At 40.2% G+C, this 20699-nt stretch overlaps 1 protein-coding gene across 1 annotated transcript in view; it reads right to left on the reverse strand.

Annotated features, from left to right (window-relative positions):
- Positions 1 to 2269: 2269 nt before the first annotated feature.
- The window catches only part of RNF24 (ring finger protein 24), a 99676-nt gene continuing 81246 nt past the window's right edge, over positions 2270 to 20699 (reverse strand). The window contains exons 3-6 of the mRNA XM_059133848.1: positions 19868 to 19910; positions 17466 to 17507; positions 3932 to 4011; positions 2270 to 3203 (exon numbers count right to left, since the gene is read on the reverse strand). Of these exons, the coding sequence (XP_058989831.1) occupies positions 3065 to 3203; positions 3932 to 4011; positions 17466 to 17507; positions 19868 to 19910 (304 nt within the window). The 3' untranslated portion in view covers positions 2270 to 3064. The remainder of the gene's footprint in view (positions 3204 to 3931; positions 4012 to 17465; positions 17508 to 19867; positions 19911 to 20699) is intronic.

Genomic DNA, 20699 nt, shown 5'->3' on the forward strand with positions numbered 1-20699 from the left:
CCTTACCTGCTAGGGACAGGCCCAACCAAACACACTGTGGCAAATAAAAGCGGCTGAGGACAGTATCTTAACACCTACTCATTCAGTTATCAAGTCAGGCTGGTTTTGTTCCGTTTCTAAAGCCAGCTAAATTCAACTATACCCCTAGCAATAAGTAGAGAATGATGCAGCCACCCATGGAGTTCTGTTAGGGCTGAGTTACGTTCTTTAAACCCACAACACACCAGTAACATCCGATCTTTGAGCTGCTTAAGACTCATTAAGAGAAAGTAAAAAACTACCATGTCACCAGCCAGTGGCCCAAGAGCAGACAGACCAAAGGCCCCATGTGTCTAGAGATTAACAAAAGGCCACCATCAACTCACCAACAAGACAGATGTGGCAAGGCTGGCCTCTAAGGTATAAGCTTGTGCCAAGAATATTAGGGGATTCTTAACTTGTTAGTGTCCAAATGGACATTACCACAGAAGGCTGTATTTTAATCAGAATTAAAGATAGATGTAAAAGTGAAGTGCTGGCCACTGGCAGTTACAGCAGTGCAGCAGAGAGTCCTGGAGGACCCAGATGTGGGAAGCAAGTGCATTCAGGCTGTGTTGCTAACAGTTGCAGGAACTACTGTGCGTGGCACTGGCCATATGCTGCAGGGAGACGAAGAAGCCAAGAAAGGAGATGACCACGAGCGGCGCTCCATGTCCAGCCCCACCCTGGGGGAAGAGCTGCATTTACAAAGCGCTCCGCATTCATGGGTGTTGAGGTCACGCGGGTGGTACCTCATGGGGGTTTGTGCCCAGCGGAGAGTGCACAGTGTTCCTGAACTTTCCTCCACCGGCTGGAACACCGCACCATGTCAACTTGTGCTTCCTGTGGTAACAGGAAATGAACTCATCTACTTCCCTACACATATAGGGGCTTTGGGGCGGTCTCCTTACACCGAAGAAAAAGGCTGCAACTGATGGGTTATAATCATGGTGAAGCTGTGAGCGGAGATCATTTGCAGTTTAGAACACAAGAATTCCTCCTTTGAGGAGAAAAATTCTTTCCTGTTCTAACCCCATTAATGACAAGGTGAGATTCATCCCAAGGCCATTCCATGGGAAATGGTGGGTGTTGGCCACTAATGAGGCTAGTCCAGAAGCAGGCTTATTTCTGAAATGGTCACTGGAAACCTCGCACTGTAAACTGGGTGCTTTGCAGCATTCAGCTCCATTATGCTATGGAAACAACGCAGAAGCGATGGAAGTAGGAACGCATGAAAAGTTCTTTTCAAGGACGCCCAACAGGCTAAGGCTTTCTTTCATATAAAAAGATCCCACACTTCCTTGCTCCGTTTAACCAGCAGCCAGTTGGCGTGCCATGAATAGGTCACACGGAGCAAACAGCCAATTCTGACCAACTGGATTTGTAATTTTCCAAGCTGGATTCTGCCCAGAACTTTCCTAGGCTAGTGGGAATTTTCCTCCTCCTCTGGCCCCAGCCACCTGAGCCAAGGACAGGTTCCCTCTTCCATTCTAAGACCGCAGAGAAAAAATCCCTAGAGACCTGCCACGAATAGAGTAGCAAAGATTCCTCCATCCACTCTCTATACCATGCAGACCACATTTCCAACGAGAAACTGTCCTCCTCACACCTGTGGGATGGAGCAAAGCTGTTGACAAGGAGTCTACCCCATGACAGAAGGACGTAGAAAGAAGAAAAGAACTTTCTATCTGACCCAAAGCCATTTCAGATAGCTGATTTGTACAGTATTCGTAAATCTGAACAGATGGGGAATCATTTCTAGAAAAGTTGGACAGAAAGGGCTAAAGAGCAGCATGCATTTCTCTCCTGTAAAGACACTTTCAGTTACTTATCGCAAAGTCTGAATAGTGAGGCACACACCAGCAGGGGAACAGTGTCCCATAGGCGCTTCCTGACACTATTTACAATTTCAAGTGGATCCCCAGCTTCGGAATTACATAAGGATCTTTTTGGGATGCTTCAAATTGTTAAAACATCAATGACCGGCATTTTCTCAAGTATAAACGGTATCTAGAAAGGAGAATAGAGGGAAGGAGTGGGGAGAGGCAAGGGGGTCAGCATCCTCATCACAGCAGGGCTGGGACGACCGGCCATTCTCAGGAGGGAGCTCCCCTTAGGAGCCGTCTGAGGGGCTCACAGCAGCTCTTTACCAAGGCAGTGGGCTGAGACTAGCAGCTGTGCTGGAGCCATACTGTGCCTGTGGTGGTGTGGGCAGCACCCTGAGGCCCTCTGGGGAGGGCCAGAGGGCTCAGAGGTCCACACCCAGCTGGGGCTCCTGATGGGCACCTTGGCCAGGCCTCACTGGAGAGTCGGGGAAATAAGAGGAAATGGCTTCTGACCAGGCCTTTTCAAGCGCATCTAATGTTTCCAGATGGTTTGATAAGCAAGTGTCGTGAACTTGAGGGAGAAGGGGGTGGTGAGGAGCACTGCTGCTCTGTGATAACCAAAGCCCTTGGGTTCCAAGATGACCTTATCAAAGGAACATAATGTGAAAAGCCTTGTTGGCACTGCCTCACCAATCACTGGCAACCAGTCGTGCTTCAGCTGAGGTAACCGCTGGTTTTACTTGGCTCAGGGGCTGCCGGGAGGGTCTGCTGCTGCAAAGGCATGCACGGTCTGCATAGAAGCTCATCTGTCCACAGGGTAGGGGGCGGGGGTGGCTTTAAAGACCTGCCCTCAGTTCCCTTCTCTAACAGTTCTGTTTATCTTCCCTTCTGCTTGATAAAGATTCACCTTGACATGGAGATAAGTATCTGGGAGACAGAGTAATGGCGTCAGCAAGAGACCCTCATGACATTTCTTGAAAATAACTGGAGGGCTCATCCTTCATCCACTCCTCTTCTCTTGGCATGGGGTAGTGTCAGCGTGCTTTGGTTGTCACAAGACCCAGAAGTCTGGGTTTCCAGCTTAGCTGGCCCGAGTTCTTCACGAGGCAAAGGAAGTGGTAGCTGGTGCCCCAGGTAGAGCAGCCAACACAGAGACCACCTGTGTTCCTCCTGGCTCCACATGGACGTTGGATCCCGCAGCAGTTTGATCCTTGGGGGAGCTATACAATGTTCTCTGCCCCAGGCAGGGGCCCCTGTGGGGGTCCACGGTCCTGCTTACTGTGCAGCTGGGCCAGCTGCAGAACTGGCATGTTGCACAGTGGACACACCTTCCGAACCTCCAGCCACTTAATAAGGCACCTGCAAGGTGAGACAACACAGGAGGGTGAGGTCAGTCCCATGCTTGTGGTGCCTCCTGCCCACCTCCATCATGGGTTGAACACCTCTGTCCCTTATAGCCAGGGGTCGGTGTGAACAGTCGGGTCCCAAATAGGTCCACCAGCAGGCACACCAGAGCCTCTAGTCTTCCAAAAGGTGATACTAAGAAACCACAGCATGCTATATTCTCAAATTATCCCGACTTGTTAATGAAGTACACTGAGGATGGTGGTGGGAAGTAGGAGAAATAAAAGTTTTTAATAGAAATAACAAAATTGTCAGAGAAGGGGGAATATTAATGTCTTCATGGGAGATGGCCTCCTCTACCATTTACATTCATACTTTATTATTTTGATTTAAAATAACCATGGTTTTGATTAAAGTAAGTTTTTAAGAATAGAAGTTCTCTTGGAAAGTTCCAGTTAAGTAGCTGCTTATAGCCCTGGTTCTAAGGAGGTGGCTTATCTGGCCCTCTGCTTAAAGTCCTGCCTGGTAGTCATGTTCCATCACCATAATCTCTCCTAATGTCACGTGTACCCACACACACACACACACACACACACTCTCTCACCCTGTTGGCTACATTCTGCTTTCTGCATTGCAGACCAGTCATAAAGCTGTCAAGCTTGTCTGGCACTGTCCCAAGCCCACAACTTGCTCAATACACCTCAAACACAGGTCCCTTTAAGTAATTCCACACCAATACTCACTTTCTGTGGAAGGCATGCTTACATGGACAAATGCCCAACTCATCTCGAGGCTTGAAGTCTTCTAGACACACTGCACAGAGCTGAAAGACAAATTCACAGGTGAGGCAACATGTCTGCTAAGTACACTCGCAGCCCCGAAGTAAAGTACAGACCCCTGAGGCCAGCCATTTGAAGGGACTTACAAGGTCCCATGACTCCTTAAGTGAAATAAACGGGCTGGAATGCGCCAGGTCTTCTGAAGAAGAGTCTTCTGCTTTTCCTGTCACCTGTCTTCAAGATAGAGGGCAGACAGGAAGACACAGCAAAGGCAGCTTCCTTTACTTCAGTGCACTGGCAGAGTCTCACTTAGGTTTATTCTTTGTAGACAGACTGAATATAATACAATTTTCCTGTGGTGGATGAGGGGCTGACTCCCAGGGAATGCCTGCTCAGCAGCACAGCCCCTAAGGGGGACGGCTCATGCCCTGGGGGGTCTCCTTTTGTTTTTCATAATGTAGAAATTATAAACCATGGCACAGCCTGCGATAACATGCTTTTTATAGTTCCTGGGGCCCTTCACTTTGGCACAGTTCTATCAGTGTCTTATAGAGAGTTATTCAAGAGTCACTAAAGTTAAACTTATGAAAATATACAGATGGAGCTGTAGAGAGGATCATCCTCTGACAGGTGGCCAGGCTCTACTGCATGGAAAAAGACCACCTCCTTCACAGCCAGATGCTGGGTTCTAACCACTACTATTTGGGCACATTCTAGCACCCAGGGACATCAAGTATCATTGTATATACCCACTTTACAGATGAGAAAACAGGCTCAGAGTGACCACCTTGTTGGGTAACCATGCCTGGCTGGGGATCCAGGTCCACTGCACAGATGTCTTGCTGTACTACTTGTCTCCTGTCCAAAGGTTGAACTCCTCCCTGCTTGCTTCCCTGTCCACCTCCAGGGATCCTGGTTCAACCACCACTATTTCTTGTCCATCCCATCGACATGACCCCCTGTTGCCTGTATCTTCATTCACCTGTAATATGTAACCCAGTCTTCTTAAGTTATGTGGCAGGACACATGGCTCTTCGTGCCCTGTGGTCAGTGCTCTTAATGTTGGTTTCCAACACCCTTCTTTGGGGGAGCTCTCGGGGGGGGCGGGTCGTGTACACAGCAGATAGGATCTTCACAAGAGGAGGAGGAAAATGAATAACTGTCTTAGGTTCAGCATTACTGTGAAGACAGCATGGGAGAAGCCAGGACAGATAGCCTTGGCTCAAATACCCACTAGATGTGGGACCTCAGCCATCATGATGCCTCTCAAGCTCTGTTTCTTCATCTGTAAACTGGGGACACTACTTGCCCCACTGTCATCAGTTCAGACAAGGGGCAGGGCTGAGGAGGAAGTAAGGCAGGCAGTCTATCAATACTAGTGGTTTTTATTTACATTTAAATTTCATTTACATTTTATTTTCATTTAAATTTCATGCCGGGCGCACTTCTGGAGGAAGGCTGAGAATAAGCTATGAGGAAAAGTGAGAAACTAGCACTTCCAGTCTTTGGGGCCATCTTTTTGGGCTTTAGCTTTCCACCTGTAAAGGGGGATGATGTTCCCACCTCACAGACTATATGAACAGGCCCTTCTGGCTTTAAACACGAAGCTTCCCTCCCAGCACAGGAGGTAAAGAGGGTTAGGACTACTGGCTCTGCTTCTGAAGATTCAATGCTGATCCTACCAAAGGGCAAGAAGTTGGTAAGCCACTCATTTTAATTTGCTTATTTTTCTAGGATCCAAGATTAGATTTGTAGCATTTTTAAAACAGAGTTATGACTGATGGTTATAATGTGCTATTATATTTTTAAACAAATTCTGAAACCATAGTCACCCAGAAAAAAAAAAAAGAAAGATAAATTCTGACATGTTAAGTGCCATAGGTGACTAGAAGCCAAGGGTAGTCACAAAGAGAAAAGCCTCAGATCTGACTTCTCAAAAGTTTCATGAAGTGCCAAACTAATTTTATAACTTTACAGATCATATTTTGCAAATCAGCTTTACTTCCCAGTATTTCAACAAGATTGCTTCTCCAGTGTAACTTCCCAAACCTTTTTAAAAATGGAGATGTAATTCACATTAATATTCACCACTTTAAAGTATACAATTCAGCAGTTTTTAATATATTCACAGAATTGTGCAACCATCATCACTACCCAATTCCAGGACATTTCATTCCCTGCCCCCAAAGCACACATCCATAAGCAGTCACTCCCTTATTCCCCCTTCTTCCCAGTCCCTGGCAACCACTAATCAGCTTTCTGTCTGGATGGATTTGTCTATTCTGGTCATTTCCAGAATGAAATGGAATCATGAAATGGTATCTTACAATATGTGGTATTTTTTGTCTGCCTTCTTTTACTTAGCACAATGCCTTCAAAGTTCATCCACGTTTATTCACTTTTATGGCTAAATAGTATTATGGATATACCATATTTGTTTACCCATTCATATGTTGACAGCAGCTTGGATTATTTCTACCTTTTGGCTATTGAGAATAATGTTGCTCTGAACAAATAACTGAAGGACGCCTCGGTGGCCAGGTCTGTCAAGTGTTTGCCTTTAGCTCAGATCATGATCCCAGCGCCCTGGGATGGAGTCTCACATTGGGCTCCCTCCTATGGGGAGTCTGTTTCTCCCTCTGCCTGCTGCTCCTTCTGCTTGTGCTTGCGGACACACACACACTCTCTCTGACAAAAAAATAAATTTTTAAAAAAGGGGGTGCCTGGGTGGCTCAGTGGGTTAAACCTCTGCCTTCAGCTCAGGTCATGATCTCAAGAGTCCTGGGATCGAGCCCCGCACTGCGCTCTCTGCTCAATGGGGAGCCTGCTTCCCGCTCTCTATCTGCCGGCCTTTCTGCCTACTTGTGATCTCTCTCTCTCTCTTAAATAAATAAATAAAATTTTTTTAAAAACAAAATCTTAAAAAAACCCCACAACAACAACAAACCAGACAAGTAATTGAGTTTTTAAAATTTTTTATTTTTAAAGATTTTATTTATTTATTTTTTTGTCAGAGAGAGAGAGAGAGAACACAAGTAGGCAGAGTGGCAGACAGAGGCAGAGAGAGAAGCAGGCTCCCTGCAAATCGAGGAGCCTGATGTAGGACTGGATCCCAGGACCTTGGGATCATGACCTAAACTGAAGGCAGCGGCTTAACCAACTGGGCCACCCAGGTGTTCCGTAATTGACTTTTCAATTCTCTGGGTATTTATCTAGGAGTAATTGTTATGGTAATTCTAACTTTTTTTTTTTTTTTTAAAGATTTTATTTATTTGAGAGAGAGAGATAGCAAAAGAGCATGAACAGGGTGGAGAGGGAGAAGCAGGCTCTCTGCTCAACAGGGAGCCTGACATGGGGCTCAATCCCAGGACCCTGGGATCACTACCAAAGCTGAAGGCAGTTGCTTAACCAACTGAACCACCCAGGCGTCCCTGTATTTAACTTTCTGAGAAATTACTAAACTGTTTTCCAGAGTGGCTACATAATTTCATATTCCCACCAGCTGTGTATGAAGGGTCCAATTTCTCCTTATCATCAGGTTATTATTATTGTCTTTTTGATTATAGCTATCCTAGGTGGTATGAAGTGGTATCTCATTGTGGTTTTGATGTGCATTTTTTGACTAATGATTTTGTGCTTATTGGTCTGTTACATATCTTCTTTGGAGAAATGTCTTTGCCCCATTTTTTTTAGTAGCGTTATTTTTCTTTTTATTATTGACATGTACAATTTATTTATAAATTTTCTAGATAAAAATCCCTTATCAGATAGCCAACTGATTTTGACAAAGAAGCAAAAACATTTCAATGACAGGACAACTTTTTCAACAAATGGTACTGGAGTAATTGGACATGCATAGGCATCAAAAGCATTATATCATCCCTAAAGCATAAACAACCAAAGGAAAAAAAATCAATAAACTGGACTTCATCAAACTAAAAAGATTCTGTTCTGCAGAAGACTTGCTAGGATGAAAGGACTGATATAAAATATTTACAGTTTTTTTTTTAATTTTGTAGGCTTTTTATTATTGAGTTATAACAGTTTTTTATATATTGTGGATACTAGACTCTTAACAGATATAAGATCTGCAAATCTTTTCTCCCTGTGGGTTGTCTTTTTACTTTCTTGATAATGTTATTTGAAGTACGAGGTTTTTAAATTTTGATGAAGTTCAATTTATGTTTTTTTTTTTTTTTTTTTCCCTTTGGTTGCTTGTGCTTTAGGTGTCATATTTAAGAAACTATTTGGGTTATTGAACCCAAAGTCACAAAATGTGATTCTATGCTTATTTCTAAGAGTTTTATAATTTCAGTTGTTACATTTAGGTCTTTGGTCCATTTTTTTTTTTAAAGATTTTATTTATTTATTTGACAGAGAGATCACGAGTAGGCAGAGAGGCAGGCAGAGAGAGAGAGAGGAGGAAGCAGGCTCCTGCTGAGCAGAGAGCCTGATGCGGGACTCGATCCCAGGACCCCGAGATCATGACCTTAGCCGAAGGCAGCGGCTTAACCCACTGAGCCACCCAGGCGCCCATGGTCCATTTTTTAGATAATTTTTGTATATGGTGTGAAGCAGGTTTCCAACTTCATTCTTTTGCATATAATTTGGTCATCTAGTTACCACAGCACTATTTATTGAATCAACTATTCTTTTCCTATTGGATTGCCTTGACACACTTATTGAAAATCAATTGACAGGGGCACCTGGGTGGTTCAGTGGGTTAAAGCCTCTGCCTTCAGCTCAGGTCATGATCCCAGGGTCCTGGGATCGAGCCTGGAATCGGGCTCTCTGCTCAGCAGGCAGTCTGCTTCTCCCCCACCCCTTCTCTCTGCCTACTTGTGATCTCTGTAAAAAAAAAAAAAAAAAAAAAATCAATTGACCATAAATGTGTAAGTTTGTTTTTGAACTTGAACTCTCAATTCTGTTCTGTTGATCTGCATGTTTTTCCAACTGCTAGTATCACACTGTCTTAAATATTGAAGCTTTAAGTTCCAAAACTGGGAGGTGTGAATCCTCCAACTCTGTTCTTTTTCAAGATTGTTTTTTGGATATTCTAGGTTCCTTGCATTTCCACATGAATTTTCAAGTCTGCTTGTCAATTTCTTCCCGCCCCCCAAAAAAGACAGCTATGATTTTGATAGGGATAGTGTTGATTCTGTAAATATTATGGGGAATATTGCCATCCTATCAATAGTAGGTCTTCAAAACCATGAACACAGTAGGTCTTTCCACTTACATAGATTTTCCTTAATATCCTTCAAGGATTTTTTTTTTTTTTTTGAGGATTTCATTTATTTATTTGTCAGAGAGAGAGATAGAGCATGCACACACGTGCGCAAGCAGGAGGAGCAGTGGGCAGAGGGAGAAGCAGGCTTCCTGCTGTGTAAGAGGCCTGATGTGGGACTCTGTCCCAGGACTCTGGGATCATGACCCAAGCCGAAGGCAGACATTTAGCTGACTGAGCCACCCAGGCGTCCCAGATATCCTTCAAGGATATTTTGTAGTTTTTAGTGTAGAAGTCTGAGCTTCTTTATTAAATTTATTCCCAGTTACCTTGATCTTTTTGATGCTGTTATAAATGGAATAGTTTTCTTAATTTCACTTTTGAATTATTCATTGCCAATGCATAGAAATACAGCTGGTTTTTGTATATTGATCTTGTATCCTGGACATCTGTTGCACTCATGATTTTTGGTGGATTCTTTAGAATTTTCAGTTTTTATAAATCCATGTCATCTGCAAATACAGTTTTACTTCTTCCTTTCTAATCTGGATACCTTTTATTACTTTTTCTTGCCTAACTGCTCTGGCTAGACCCTGCAGTACAATATTGAATTAAAGGGGTAAGAGCAGGCATCCTTGTCTTATTCTGACCTTAGGGGAAAAGCGGTCAGCCTTTCACCATTAGGATGTTAGCTCTGTGTTTTTCATAGATGCCCTTTATCAAGTTGAGGAAGTTCCCTTCTATTCCTAGTTTGTTGAGTGTTTTTATCATGAAAGAATGTTAAATTTTATCAAATGCTTTTTCTGCATCTATTGAAGTGATCATGTGGGGTTTTCCCTCCCTTTATCTGTTAATATTGACTGATTTTCCTTTGTCGAACCAACCTTGTATTCCTGGGATAAATTCCACTTGGTTACAATACATAATCCTTTTTATATGCTGGTAGATTTGGTTTGCTAGTATCTTGTTGAGGATTTTTTCACCTCATATACATATGGGATATTGGTTTGGAGTTCTTTTTTTTTGTGATGCCTTCATCTGGTCTTGACATTAGGACCTGACAGAATGAGAGAGGAAAGGTTCCTTATCACTTTTCATTTTCTGAAGTCAAAGAATGCATCCTATGATAATGTCAGCCCTGCCAGAAGCTGGGGAATAGAGAGTCATGTGGGGAAGACAATGTCACACCCAAAAAATTATACAGCTCAGGTGATTCAGCCAAAATGGTTTTCTTTTAAATAGATTCTATGGTGGGCACTCATTATCATTATACATTCCTTGAATGGTTATGAGGATATCACATCTTCTGCAAAGGTAGCATTTCTAGTTCAGAAGTATCATTTAAAGTTGGAATCTTTGAAAGCTACAAAAGAACCTAGAGATGGTTGTGCTATTCAGGGAAGATCCAACTTTCCTGTTCCAAACTGAAATATAGTAGGCAGTCCCTTCCATGGCCCTCATTTGTTCACGTCCTTGGTCCATTACTATACATGCCTCATTGACTTATGACCTTCTCTCCCATAGGATCACTGTTCCTTGGTCAAACTGGTGGACTATATTCTACCCACTCAATCTTTAGGGTCCTGTATCCTGTCAGTTCCTTATACATGCTTTCGACTTTTGTAGGTTTTTTTTTCTGTTTTTACAATCCAAACAAACTTGGGACAAACCTCAATTGGGCTCCAAATATTTGTATACTAATTTAAAAGCAAAGTTTGTACACTAATTTAAAAGTGATTTATAAGAAGACTTATCAATAGTTCTAGAAAGATTGAAAAGGTTTCAATCTCCTTTTACATAACAAAAGGTTGTGACAAAATCTGCACTGCCAGAGCCACTTCCTCACTGGAGCAGAGGGAAGGGGATGAACCCATGGGGAGGGAGGAGAAGAAGGAAAAGATGTTCTTTCTATAGGGGGCAACTCCAATGGGTCCAACCTTTTTGTAGTCTCTTCTTGTGGAAAGCAGGGCAGAGCAGAGCCACAGCATGTCTGTTATACCACTCTTCACCCACTCCCTACCTGACTTGGGAAAACTGACCTAAAGATAGCTCTTCCTAGTCCTTGTGCAGCTAGGATCCCAGCTGCTGCTGAGATGCAGAGGGGAACAGGGTCTCCTACCCTTCTGTAGATACAGGAAATATGTGATGGAACAGGGGATGGGCTAATTCAAATCCGGAAGCTACGTGGATGGCTCTACCACTGTACTGTGGATGTGAACTCAGGGTTCTACAAGGCTATGTGTATTCTGGTTCATACGGCCACAACGGGTGGAGGAGGCCACCTCTGATGTGGTGGCAGGACAGAAAAAGTACAATGCAGAAACAAAATCTGGATGATTGGCTGAAAATTTACCAACCTTGGTGAAAGACAAACCTACATATTTATGAAAGCTGACTAAACCCCAAACAGGATAAATCCAAAGAAATCCATGCTCACATATATCATAATTAATTGCTGAAAACTAGACAAAGAAAAAAATCTTGAAAGCAGCTGGAGAAAAAGGACATATTACTGATAGAGGATTAAGGATTTGAATAACTATGAATTTCTTTTTTTTTTTTTTTTTTTTTTTTTTAGATTTTTTTATTTATTAATTTGACAGAGAGAAATCACAAGTAGATGGAGAGGCAGCCAGAGAGAGAGAGGGAAGCAGGCTCTCTGCTGAGCAGAGAGCCCGATGCGGGACTCGATCCCAGAACTCTGAGATCATGACCTGAGCCGAAGGCAGCGGCTTAACCCACTGAGCCACCCAGGCGCCCTAACTATGAATTTCTCACTGGAAATCATGAAGGCCAGAAGGAAGCGGCACATTTTAAAAGTGCTGAAAGATGGTGCCTGGCTGGCTCAGTTAAGCGCCTGCCTATGGCTCAGCTCATGATCCTGGGGTCCTGGGATCAAGCCCTGCACTGCACTCCCTGATCAGTGGGGAGTCTGCTTCCCCCTCTCTCTCCACTCCCTGCTTGTGCTGTCTTGTTCTCTAATGAGTAAATAAAATCTTAAAAAAAAAAAAAAAGTGCTGAAAGAAAATACGTGTCAACCCAGAGTTCTATACCAAATAAAAATATCCTTTAGGAATGAAGGTGAAATACAGACATTCTCAGATGAAGGCCAACTAGTAGAATTCACAGCCAGCAGATCTGCTCTAAAAGAAATGCTAAAGGAAGATCATCAGATAGAAGGAAAATGGAATTAAGAAGGAAACTGGAATATTAGGAATGAAGAACAACAGAAATAATAAATATTTATCACTATTCTTCCTCTCCTGAATTCTTTAAAATACATTTGACAGTTTTAAGTAAAAAAATACAACACTGTCTGATGGGATTTTCAATGCATATAGATGTAATATGATAGCTATTGCATAAAGGGAAAAAGATAAAGGGATCTATATGATGGAAGGTTTCTACATTCCAACTGAAGTGCTAAAACGTTGATTCTAATTATTTATTTTATACTCCACTAAAATATTAAGTCAAAATCATAATAGATACTAAAAATGGATTACTAGGGGTGTCTGGGTCACTCAGTTGGCTAAGCAATTGCCTTTGGCTCAGGTCGTGGTTCTGTGGTCCTGGGACTGAGCCCTGCATTGGGCTTCCTACTTGGTGAGGAGACTGCTTCTCTCTCTCCCTTTGCCCCTACCCCCGCTCATGCTCTCTCTTGTGCTCTCTTGAATAAGTGAAAAAAATGTTTAAAAAAAGAAAAGTGAATTACTAAAATGGACTGCTAAAAATGTTCAATACCCCTAAGAAGGCAGGAATAAGGAAAAGGAATGACAAAGAGAGGGAAAAGCAGAAGACAAAGAATACAATATTAGACCTAATTCCAAACATCAATAATTGCCTCTAATGTAAATGGTCTAAACATACCAATTAAAACAAAGATTGGCAGAGTGGGTTAAAGGAAAAAAAAAGAAAAAAAGACCATAACCCAAACTTATGCTATCTATAAGAAAACTCACTTCAAATATAATTATATAGGTAGACTGAAAATAAAAAGATGGAAAAAGACATGCTATGCAAACAATCAAAAGAAAGCTAGAGGTGCTACATATTTTTTTTTTTAAAAGGAGTTAATTCTTTTTATTTATTAGAGAGAGAGAGAAAGAGCGAGCTTGTGAGCACAAATGGGGGAGATGATCTTCAAGCAGACTCTCCACTGAGTGCGGAGCCTGATGCAGGGCTTGATCTCACCACCCATGAGATCATGACCTGAGCTAAAACTAAGAGTTGGATACTTAACTGACTGAGCTGCCCAGACACCCCAGCTAGAGGTGCTATATTAATACTAGGCATAGATTTCAAAGCAAAGAAAACTACCAGAGATGAAGAGGGTATTATAATTTCAATATAAGTATCAATTCACCAAGAAGACACAATCCTAAAAATCCTAAATGTGTATTCGGCTAACAACAGAGCCTTATATAAATAAATAAATAGGTAGAAAGACATAATATGTTTATAGATTAGAAGACTCATGGTAAAGATGCCAATTTTCCCCTGGTTTATAGACTTAATACAGTACTAATCAAAAATCCCAGCAGGATTTCTTCTTTTTTGTAGATATAGACTAGCTGATGCCTCAATTTATGTGGAAGAGTGAGGAATTAGACTAGCTAAAACAGTTTTGGAAAAGAATAAAGTTGGAGGATCATACTGCCTGATTTTAAGATTTATCAAGCTATAGTAAAGGTACATTAAAACTGTGGTGTTGGAGAAGGGATGAGTGTATAAATCAAAGGAACAGAATGGAGAATCCAGAAATAGTCACAAAATATGACCATTTGATTTTTGACAAAGGAAATTTAATGGAGAAAGCTACCACTCACCAAACTAGAGCTGGGGACACTGTGGTGAACAAATCAAAGACTAAGTGCAAACAGGGGCAGATCATAAACTAATGCCAAGCCTCTCATCAGGCTTCTCTTGAAGAACCCCAGATCTAGCAACAACTAGCCTTTATTTCCACATTGCAACAATCAGCTAGAGCTGAGTGCTGGCAACTCCTTTAACAGGACTTACATGTCCCAGTGTGTCATATCACCCTTCTGTTTTTGATACCAAGACTTTATTAGATGCCATATATTAACCCACTTGCATGACAGTTTGTTGTTTCTCTCAGATCCCCTTCTGTATATCTGTGTCTCTATGAAAAGATGGAGAAATAAACAAAAATAGGAAAGACTATGGGTACTGAGAGGACATTTTCTTCACAGAAGGACAATATATTCTCGTGTTTTGATTATGTACATGTATCTCCTTAGCTTCAGTTAGTGTAAGTGTTGTTTGACTCCTATACTGGTAGGAAAAATTAAGCAAAAATGATATAGTCATAGCTATAGAGCCAACTGTCTAAGAAGCTGGGGTGGTGGTGGTACCTGGGCATCCCAGTCTACAAGGTCCCAGGAAGTCTCCCTTAGGGGAGCAAAAGCCAAGGAGAAGCTGTCTGTGCTACACCAGTACCTCCAAGAACTTCTCAGCATATATTCCAGATAACACACAGCACCCACTGCATACTTCAGTGTGACTTTCTCATTTATAGTCCCCTCTAGCAGACTGTTAACTGCTTAAGAGCAGAAATTAGTATTTTATGTTTATTTGCATTTCTCTAGTTTAGTACAGCATTGACATGTTTTATGTATCCAGTAACTCTAAAATTATTATTATTTCAGAGAGGGAGAGAAGAGGGAGAGAGAGAATCCCAAAGATGCTCCACACCCAATGCAGAGCCTGACTTGGGGCTCGATTGCACAACCCTAATACCATGCATGACCTGAGCCAAAACTAAGAGCTGGACACCTAACCAACTGAGCCACCCAGGTGCCCCAACTCTAAAATTATTTAAAAAGTAACATATTAACCTATTTTCCTTCCTTAAGAACTATTACATATAAAACTAACATCTTTTTTGACCAACTTCCCCTAATCTTTTTTCTCTTCTCTTCCTCCATGTAACTATGTGTCATCCTCAAATCCAATAAAACACCTTGTAGTATGCATATATATCCATGAACAATATGGTATTTAGTTCAGTTTATATGTCAAATAAACATTTATATCACTTTGTGACTTGCTTTGTTTTGGATCCCACTAGAGATCTGTCCCAGTTGACACATTTACGGGTAGAGTTCAGTCCTTAATTTTGCCTCCTTTATAGTATCCTCATTGTACTCTAACAGGTTTCCTTCCTTCCCTCCCTCTCTTTTGGATAATCTTCCAGTATATCATGTTTTACTTACTTACTCACCACTGACGGACATTTAGCTTGTCTTTGATATTTCACTATTGTAATTATTCACTAGTAACAGTATCCATATTGAAATTCCACATGCTAACACAGGACCAACTCTTACCACTGTATAATTAGGATACAGGAATGCACACATACACAACACAAAAGTCTGACAAAATAGTTTCATCACCAAGAAATGTAACTTGAAAGGACCAAATGAATTGCAAAAAATGCCTGATTGCTTCTAGAAACAAGCTGTAGAGCAAGGTTAGGTTATCCTAGCTACCAGTTTCAACACACAGCACCCTCTGCATACTTCTCCCCAAATAATGGGGAGAAGGGATGAGTAGCTGGTCAGTCTTGGAGAAACTGGAATGGGTGGGTGCAAATGGGATACTAATTCCAATGCATAGTGATGCGATGCAATGTCCTCATTCAAGATAAAGACTCATTCTAATCTAGTGGGTCACACCAATGAGGAAGATTTCTGCTCCTGAGGAACCTGGTTGTTTAATACTGGTAAAATGTGTCAGAATATAACCTTTACATTTATGGTCCTCAAAGAGACCTCAAATAGAAAAGAGATCATCTTCTATTCATGTTAATTCTGGAAAATTTAAAAATCAAACAGTAAAAATAAATAAATAATTAAATAAACAAATTAATTAATTAAAAAATCAAACAGTAATTGATGCTTTGGGTTTAATCCAAGGTTAGGTCTAAAATGCTGTAATACAGCAACTCTTTGATAAAAAAATATGCAAAAAGAGCAAAGGAGCAGAAGACATTTGCAAAGTGTTTGACAATAATATAAATCATTCTTTTTTTTTTTTCCCAGAGATCTTATTTACTTATTTGATAAAGGGAGAGAGCGCACAAGAAGGGGGAGTAGTAGGCAGAGGGAGAGGGAGAAGCAGGCTTGATCTCAGGACCCTGAGATCATGACCTGAGCCAAAGGCAGACACTTAACTGACTGAGCCACCCAGGCACCCCTAAATCATTATTTTATTATTATTCAAATAATTTTCAAATCAACTCTCTTTGAAGAGACTAGTAATGATTGTCCCACAATTAGATTACATAAGAGAGATATAATGTTCAGCTTTCCAAGTCCTTGTTTTACAAACCAATTCAAAAACTTGGAAAGGGGCGCCTGGGTGGCTCAGTGGGTTAAGCCACTGTCTTCGGCTCAGGTCATGATCTCAGGGTCCTGGGATCGAGTCCCGCATCGGGCTCTCTGCTCAGCAGGGAGCCTGCTTCCTCCTCTCTCTCTCTCTGTCTGCCTCTATGCCTACTTATGATCTCTCTCTGTCAAATAAATAAATAAAATCTTTGAAAGAAAAACAAAAAACAAAAAACAAAAACTTGGAAAGGAAGGAAGAGAAAAGGGCCCTAAAATTAAAAATTCTGAAATACTGTAGTAAGAGATGACCTAAGGAGTAAAATGAAAAAGAATTATTATAGGCGATGTGCCTGAAGGTTTACAGCAGGATACACACACACTTTTGTATTCACGTTACAAAGCGTGGTAGCATAATGAACACCTGGGAACCAACCATGCAGTTAATCCCAAGGAATCATATCTCCCCTTACATTCTTCTCTATTGTATCCTCTTGCCTCACCTCCCCAAACTCCCACCCCCATGAAGTAATCACTGCCTCTTTTGTGCTGTTTATTTGAAGGGATTACTAGGAACATTTTCAAGAATGAAATTAGTGCCAATTCATCTTGAGTAGAAAAACTAATTTATACCTACCTCCTCATATCAGGGATAGCACAGAGCATTCCTACTGCTATGAAATCTTATGACACCACCATCTCTATTAAAAATCTTCTCACAATTAATTAATCTTCTCTCTTAAAGTCATCTCATGATTGATTTTTATGTGACCTCACCCTCAAATATTCTATTAAGCAGATCAAGATAAGCTTAACTTTTGTTAACTTCTGAAAATAAAGATGGTTAAGCATACCACAGCATATTATTTCTATTAGATAACAGCTTGAGAAAAGATTAAAATACTTATAGGCAACTTACCTCATGTAAATTCAGTTCTTTTACTTTCTCTTTTAATATAACCTGTAAGATAAGAAAATATGTTATGCCCATTTAAATCTATAATTTAAAAAATTTCTCATTTTACTCAAACATATTTTTCTTTTGTATATGTAGCTCATTTCTCCTTCTGTACAATATTGGAGAAAACCTCTTTTACTGAGACAGAACATTTTAGCCATAATTTTTTTTAGCAAAAAAAAAATTTTTTTTAACAGAATTCTTAGGTGGTTTATCTATTATAATCAAAACGTTACAGTGAACCCTCATGTTAATACAAGGCTGCTGTAGGAAGCCTGTTGACAGTTGTCAGTGACTTCATGTGGTGGTGGTAGAGTGACAGTATCAAACAGGCCATTTGCTTTCCTCAAACAGGTGCTAGAACCACCATCACTCCAGCCTGCCCCCAGAAGAAAAAGATGACTTTCTAAGCAGAGGCAGAAACAAATTCTGATACATCCCTGTCTTAGTCCATTCGGGCTGTTAGCAAAATTTTTAACTTGAGCAGCAATGCAATGTTCTCCTGAAAAGCAATTTTAAAATCCCCTTGAGTATAGATTAAATTTCAGGAAAAGACATAAATACATGCTCATCTGGACCAAGTGCTAACTTAGGAGGAAAATAAATGGAGTTGACTCTCGTGATTCACTAAAACACAGTATTAACTGATGGAACTGATTATTATTTTATAAAAGATTAAAAAATCCAATCAAGCTTAATTTCCAAGTTTTGCTTACTTTTATACATCATTATCCTCAGAAAATTTTAGCTCGGCCCAAAGTCATGTAAATGAACTTAAAATTCACCCAGGTGCTATCCCTAACCTGATTTTATGGTGATTGGATACCAGTTTAAAAAAAATGACAAGTGGCAAGAGGGCAGCAGATCACTATTTAAAAAGAAAATTTCCAGGGGTTCCTGACTGGTTGTTGGTAGAGCATGTGACTCTTGATCTTGGGGTTGTGAATTCAAGCCCCACATTGGGTATAGTGACTTCTTAAAAAAATAATATCCTTAAAAAATTAAAAAAAAAAAGAAAATTTTGGAGAATAAACAGATTATTAGGATTATATGCTATCTTAAAGTGAAAAAATAGGCAAGTGAAATTTGGGGGAAAATCTCCCAGTTTTGAGTATCTTACATTCTTGAACCAAAAATCGTTTTCAGGGAAAATCACATTTTCAGAAATCACAACCTAAAGCTACCATCAGCTATGCGGGGATATACTAAATTTCTAATTCAGTATGTTTTAGAGACCACTTTACTGTCTCTCCTGTTACTCTATTAATTCTATCAGTCAATTTTACTTGTTAAATGACCACTAAGGCCAATTTTACTTTCTAATTAGCTTACATACAAATATCCTATAGGTTGTCAAATTTATGATAATACTGAAAAAATTTTATAATAATATTGAGACGAAAGGATTCATTAATTTAGAAAAGTAGAACATTCAACTCTGAATCTCACATGAGACCTATGCAGAAGAGCACTGGGTTACCTATGAACATCAGTGTGGACATTCTAGGGAACTCGACAAGGAGCTCAGATTTTCTAGAGTCATAAACAAAAGATGGACAAAGAGATACATAATCCTAAAATGGTGACATGGTCCTGCAGCATCAGTGTTAGCAAGGTTAAAGGCCCAAGCAAACTAAAGCTTACCCTACCACTCCACAAAAACAAACAAAAAACAAAACAAAACAAAAGTATCCTAAAACCAGAAAGCAAAAAAAACTAAGGACAATAAAAATAATTTCACACTTTGGACCAAAACAAAATTAAGGAGCACCTAGGCCTACTGTTTGGTGTCAATGGTAGAATATTAATAGATGACACATAGAAGAAAAAACAAATTTTACTTGGCCATCAAGAAAAGCTAAGTTTATTCCCTCAAAGAACAAATCAATAAAGGAATGAAAGTACAAAGGGTAGGGATTAACAGCAGTGACCCAAGTATTTAGACTTCTGGTTGTGTGACATGAGAAGGAGGAGATGAGATCACTATAATGCAACTGTTCACCTCTGAGGAACGGATACGTCTGCTAATGGAAGAGGTAAAAAATTCATTTAATGGAATCTCTTAACTCCACTAGATTAACAGTGACTTCAAGGATTATAAACCACAGCATTTCCCTTTAGCAGTGTTGGCTAAAGTTCCCGTTATATTATTGTATTATCTGAACTTCAAATAATCTGAAAGAAATTACTTAAAGTGAAGTTGATCTATTTTTGTACTGCAGTCTGGAAGTGAAATGCTAAAATGAACAAAAGTAAATCCAGTCCCAGCTAAACTAGGAGTGGAAACTGAAATTCTTATTTTTTGGTACCAAAAAAAAAAAAAAAAAAAAAAAATCAAGGCCAATCTGAAGTAAATTTCTTACCTGTTTGTAGGCATAAAATTCTTTGTGTGCTTGATGTCTTAGCCTAAAAGACAGAAATGAGCAATGCGATGGTAAGGTTTTTAATAGAACAATTTGATAAAGATCTTAAACAGATTTTTGATATTAATTCAAATAATTTATGGTTTAAAATCCCAAATCTTTGTCCTGAAAAACACGCAAATGTCGTATCTGTTACCATGTTATGAGAAAGTAGCCAAAGAACCATAAAATGTTGTTATCCAAATGTTAAATTCAAGTGAAATCTCATTAAAACACATCTTAGCACAATATACACTTTAATGAAGAAGGCTCAATTTTACTTATATTGGATAACAGTCCATTTGTTCTAATAATATTTATTGTATCACTTCTTCTTTGCCGATTTGGATGCCTTTAATTTCTTTTTGTTGTCTGATTGCTAAGGCTGGGACTTCTAGTACTATGTTGAATAGCAATGGTGATAATGGACATCCCTGCCATGTTCCTGACTTTAGTGGAAAAGCTCTGTTTTTCTCCATTAAGAATGATATTCGCAGTGGGTTTTTAATAGATGACTTTGATGATATTGAGATATGTACCCTCTATCCCTACACTGAGAAGAGTTTTGATCAGGAATGGATGCTGTACTTTGTCAAATGCTTTTTCAGCATCTATTGAGAGTATCATATGGTTCTTATTCTTTCTTTTATTACTGTGTTGTGTCACATTGATTGATTTGTGAATGTTGAACCAACCTTGCAGCCCTGGAATTAATACCACTTGGTCGTAGTGAATAATACTTTTAATGTACTGTTGGATCCTATTAGCTAGTATTTTGGTGAGAATTTTTGCA

The sequence above is a fragment of the Mustela lutreola genome, chromosome 9 (genome assembly GCF_030435805.1).
Source record: "Mustela lutreola isolate mMusLut2 chromosome 9, mMusLut2.pri, whole genome shotgun sequence".
NCBI classification, from domain to species: Eukaryota; Metazoa; Chordata; class Mammalia; order Carnivora; family Mustelidae; genus Mustela; species Mustela lutreola.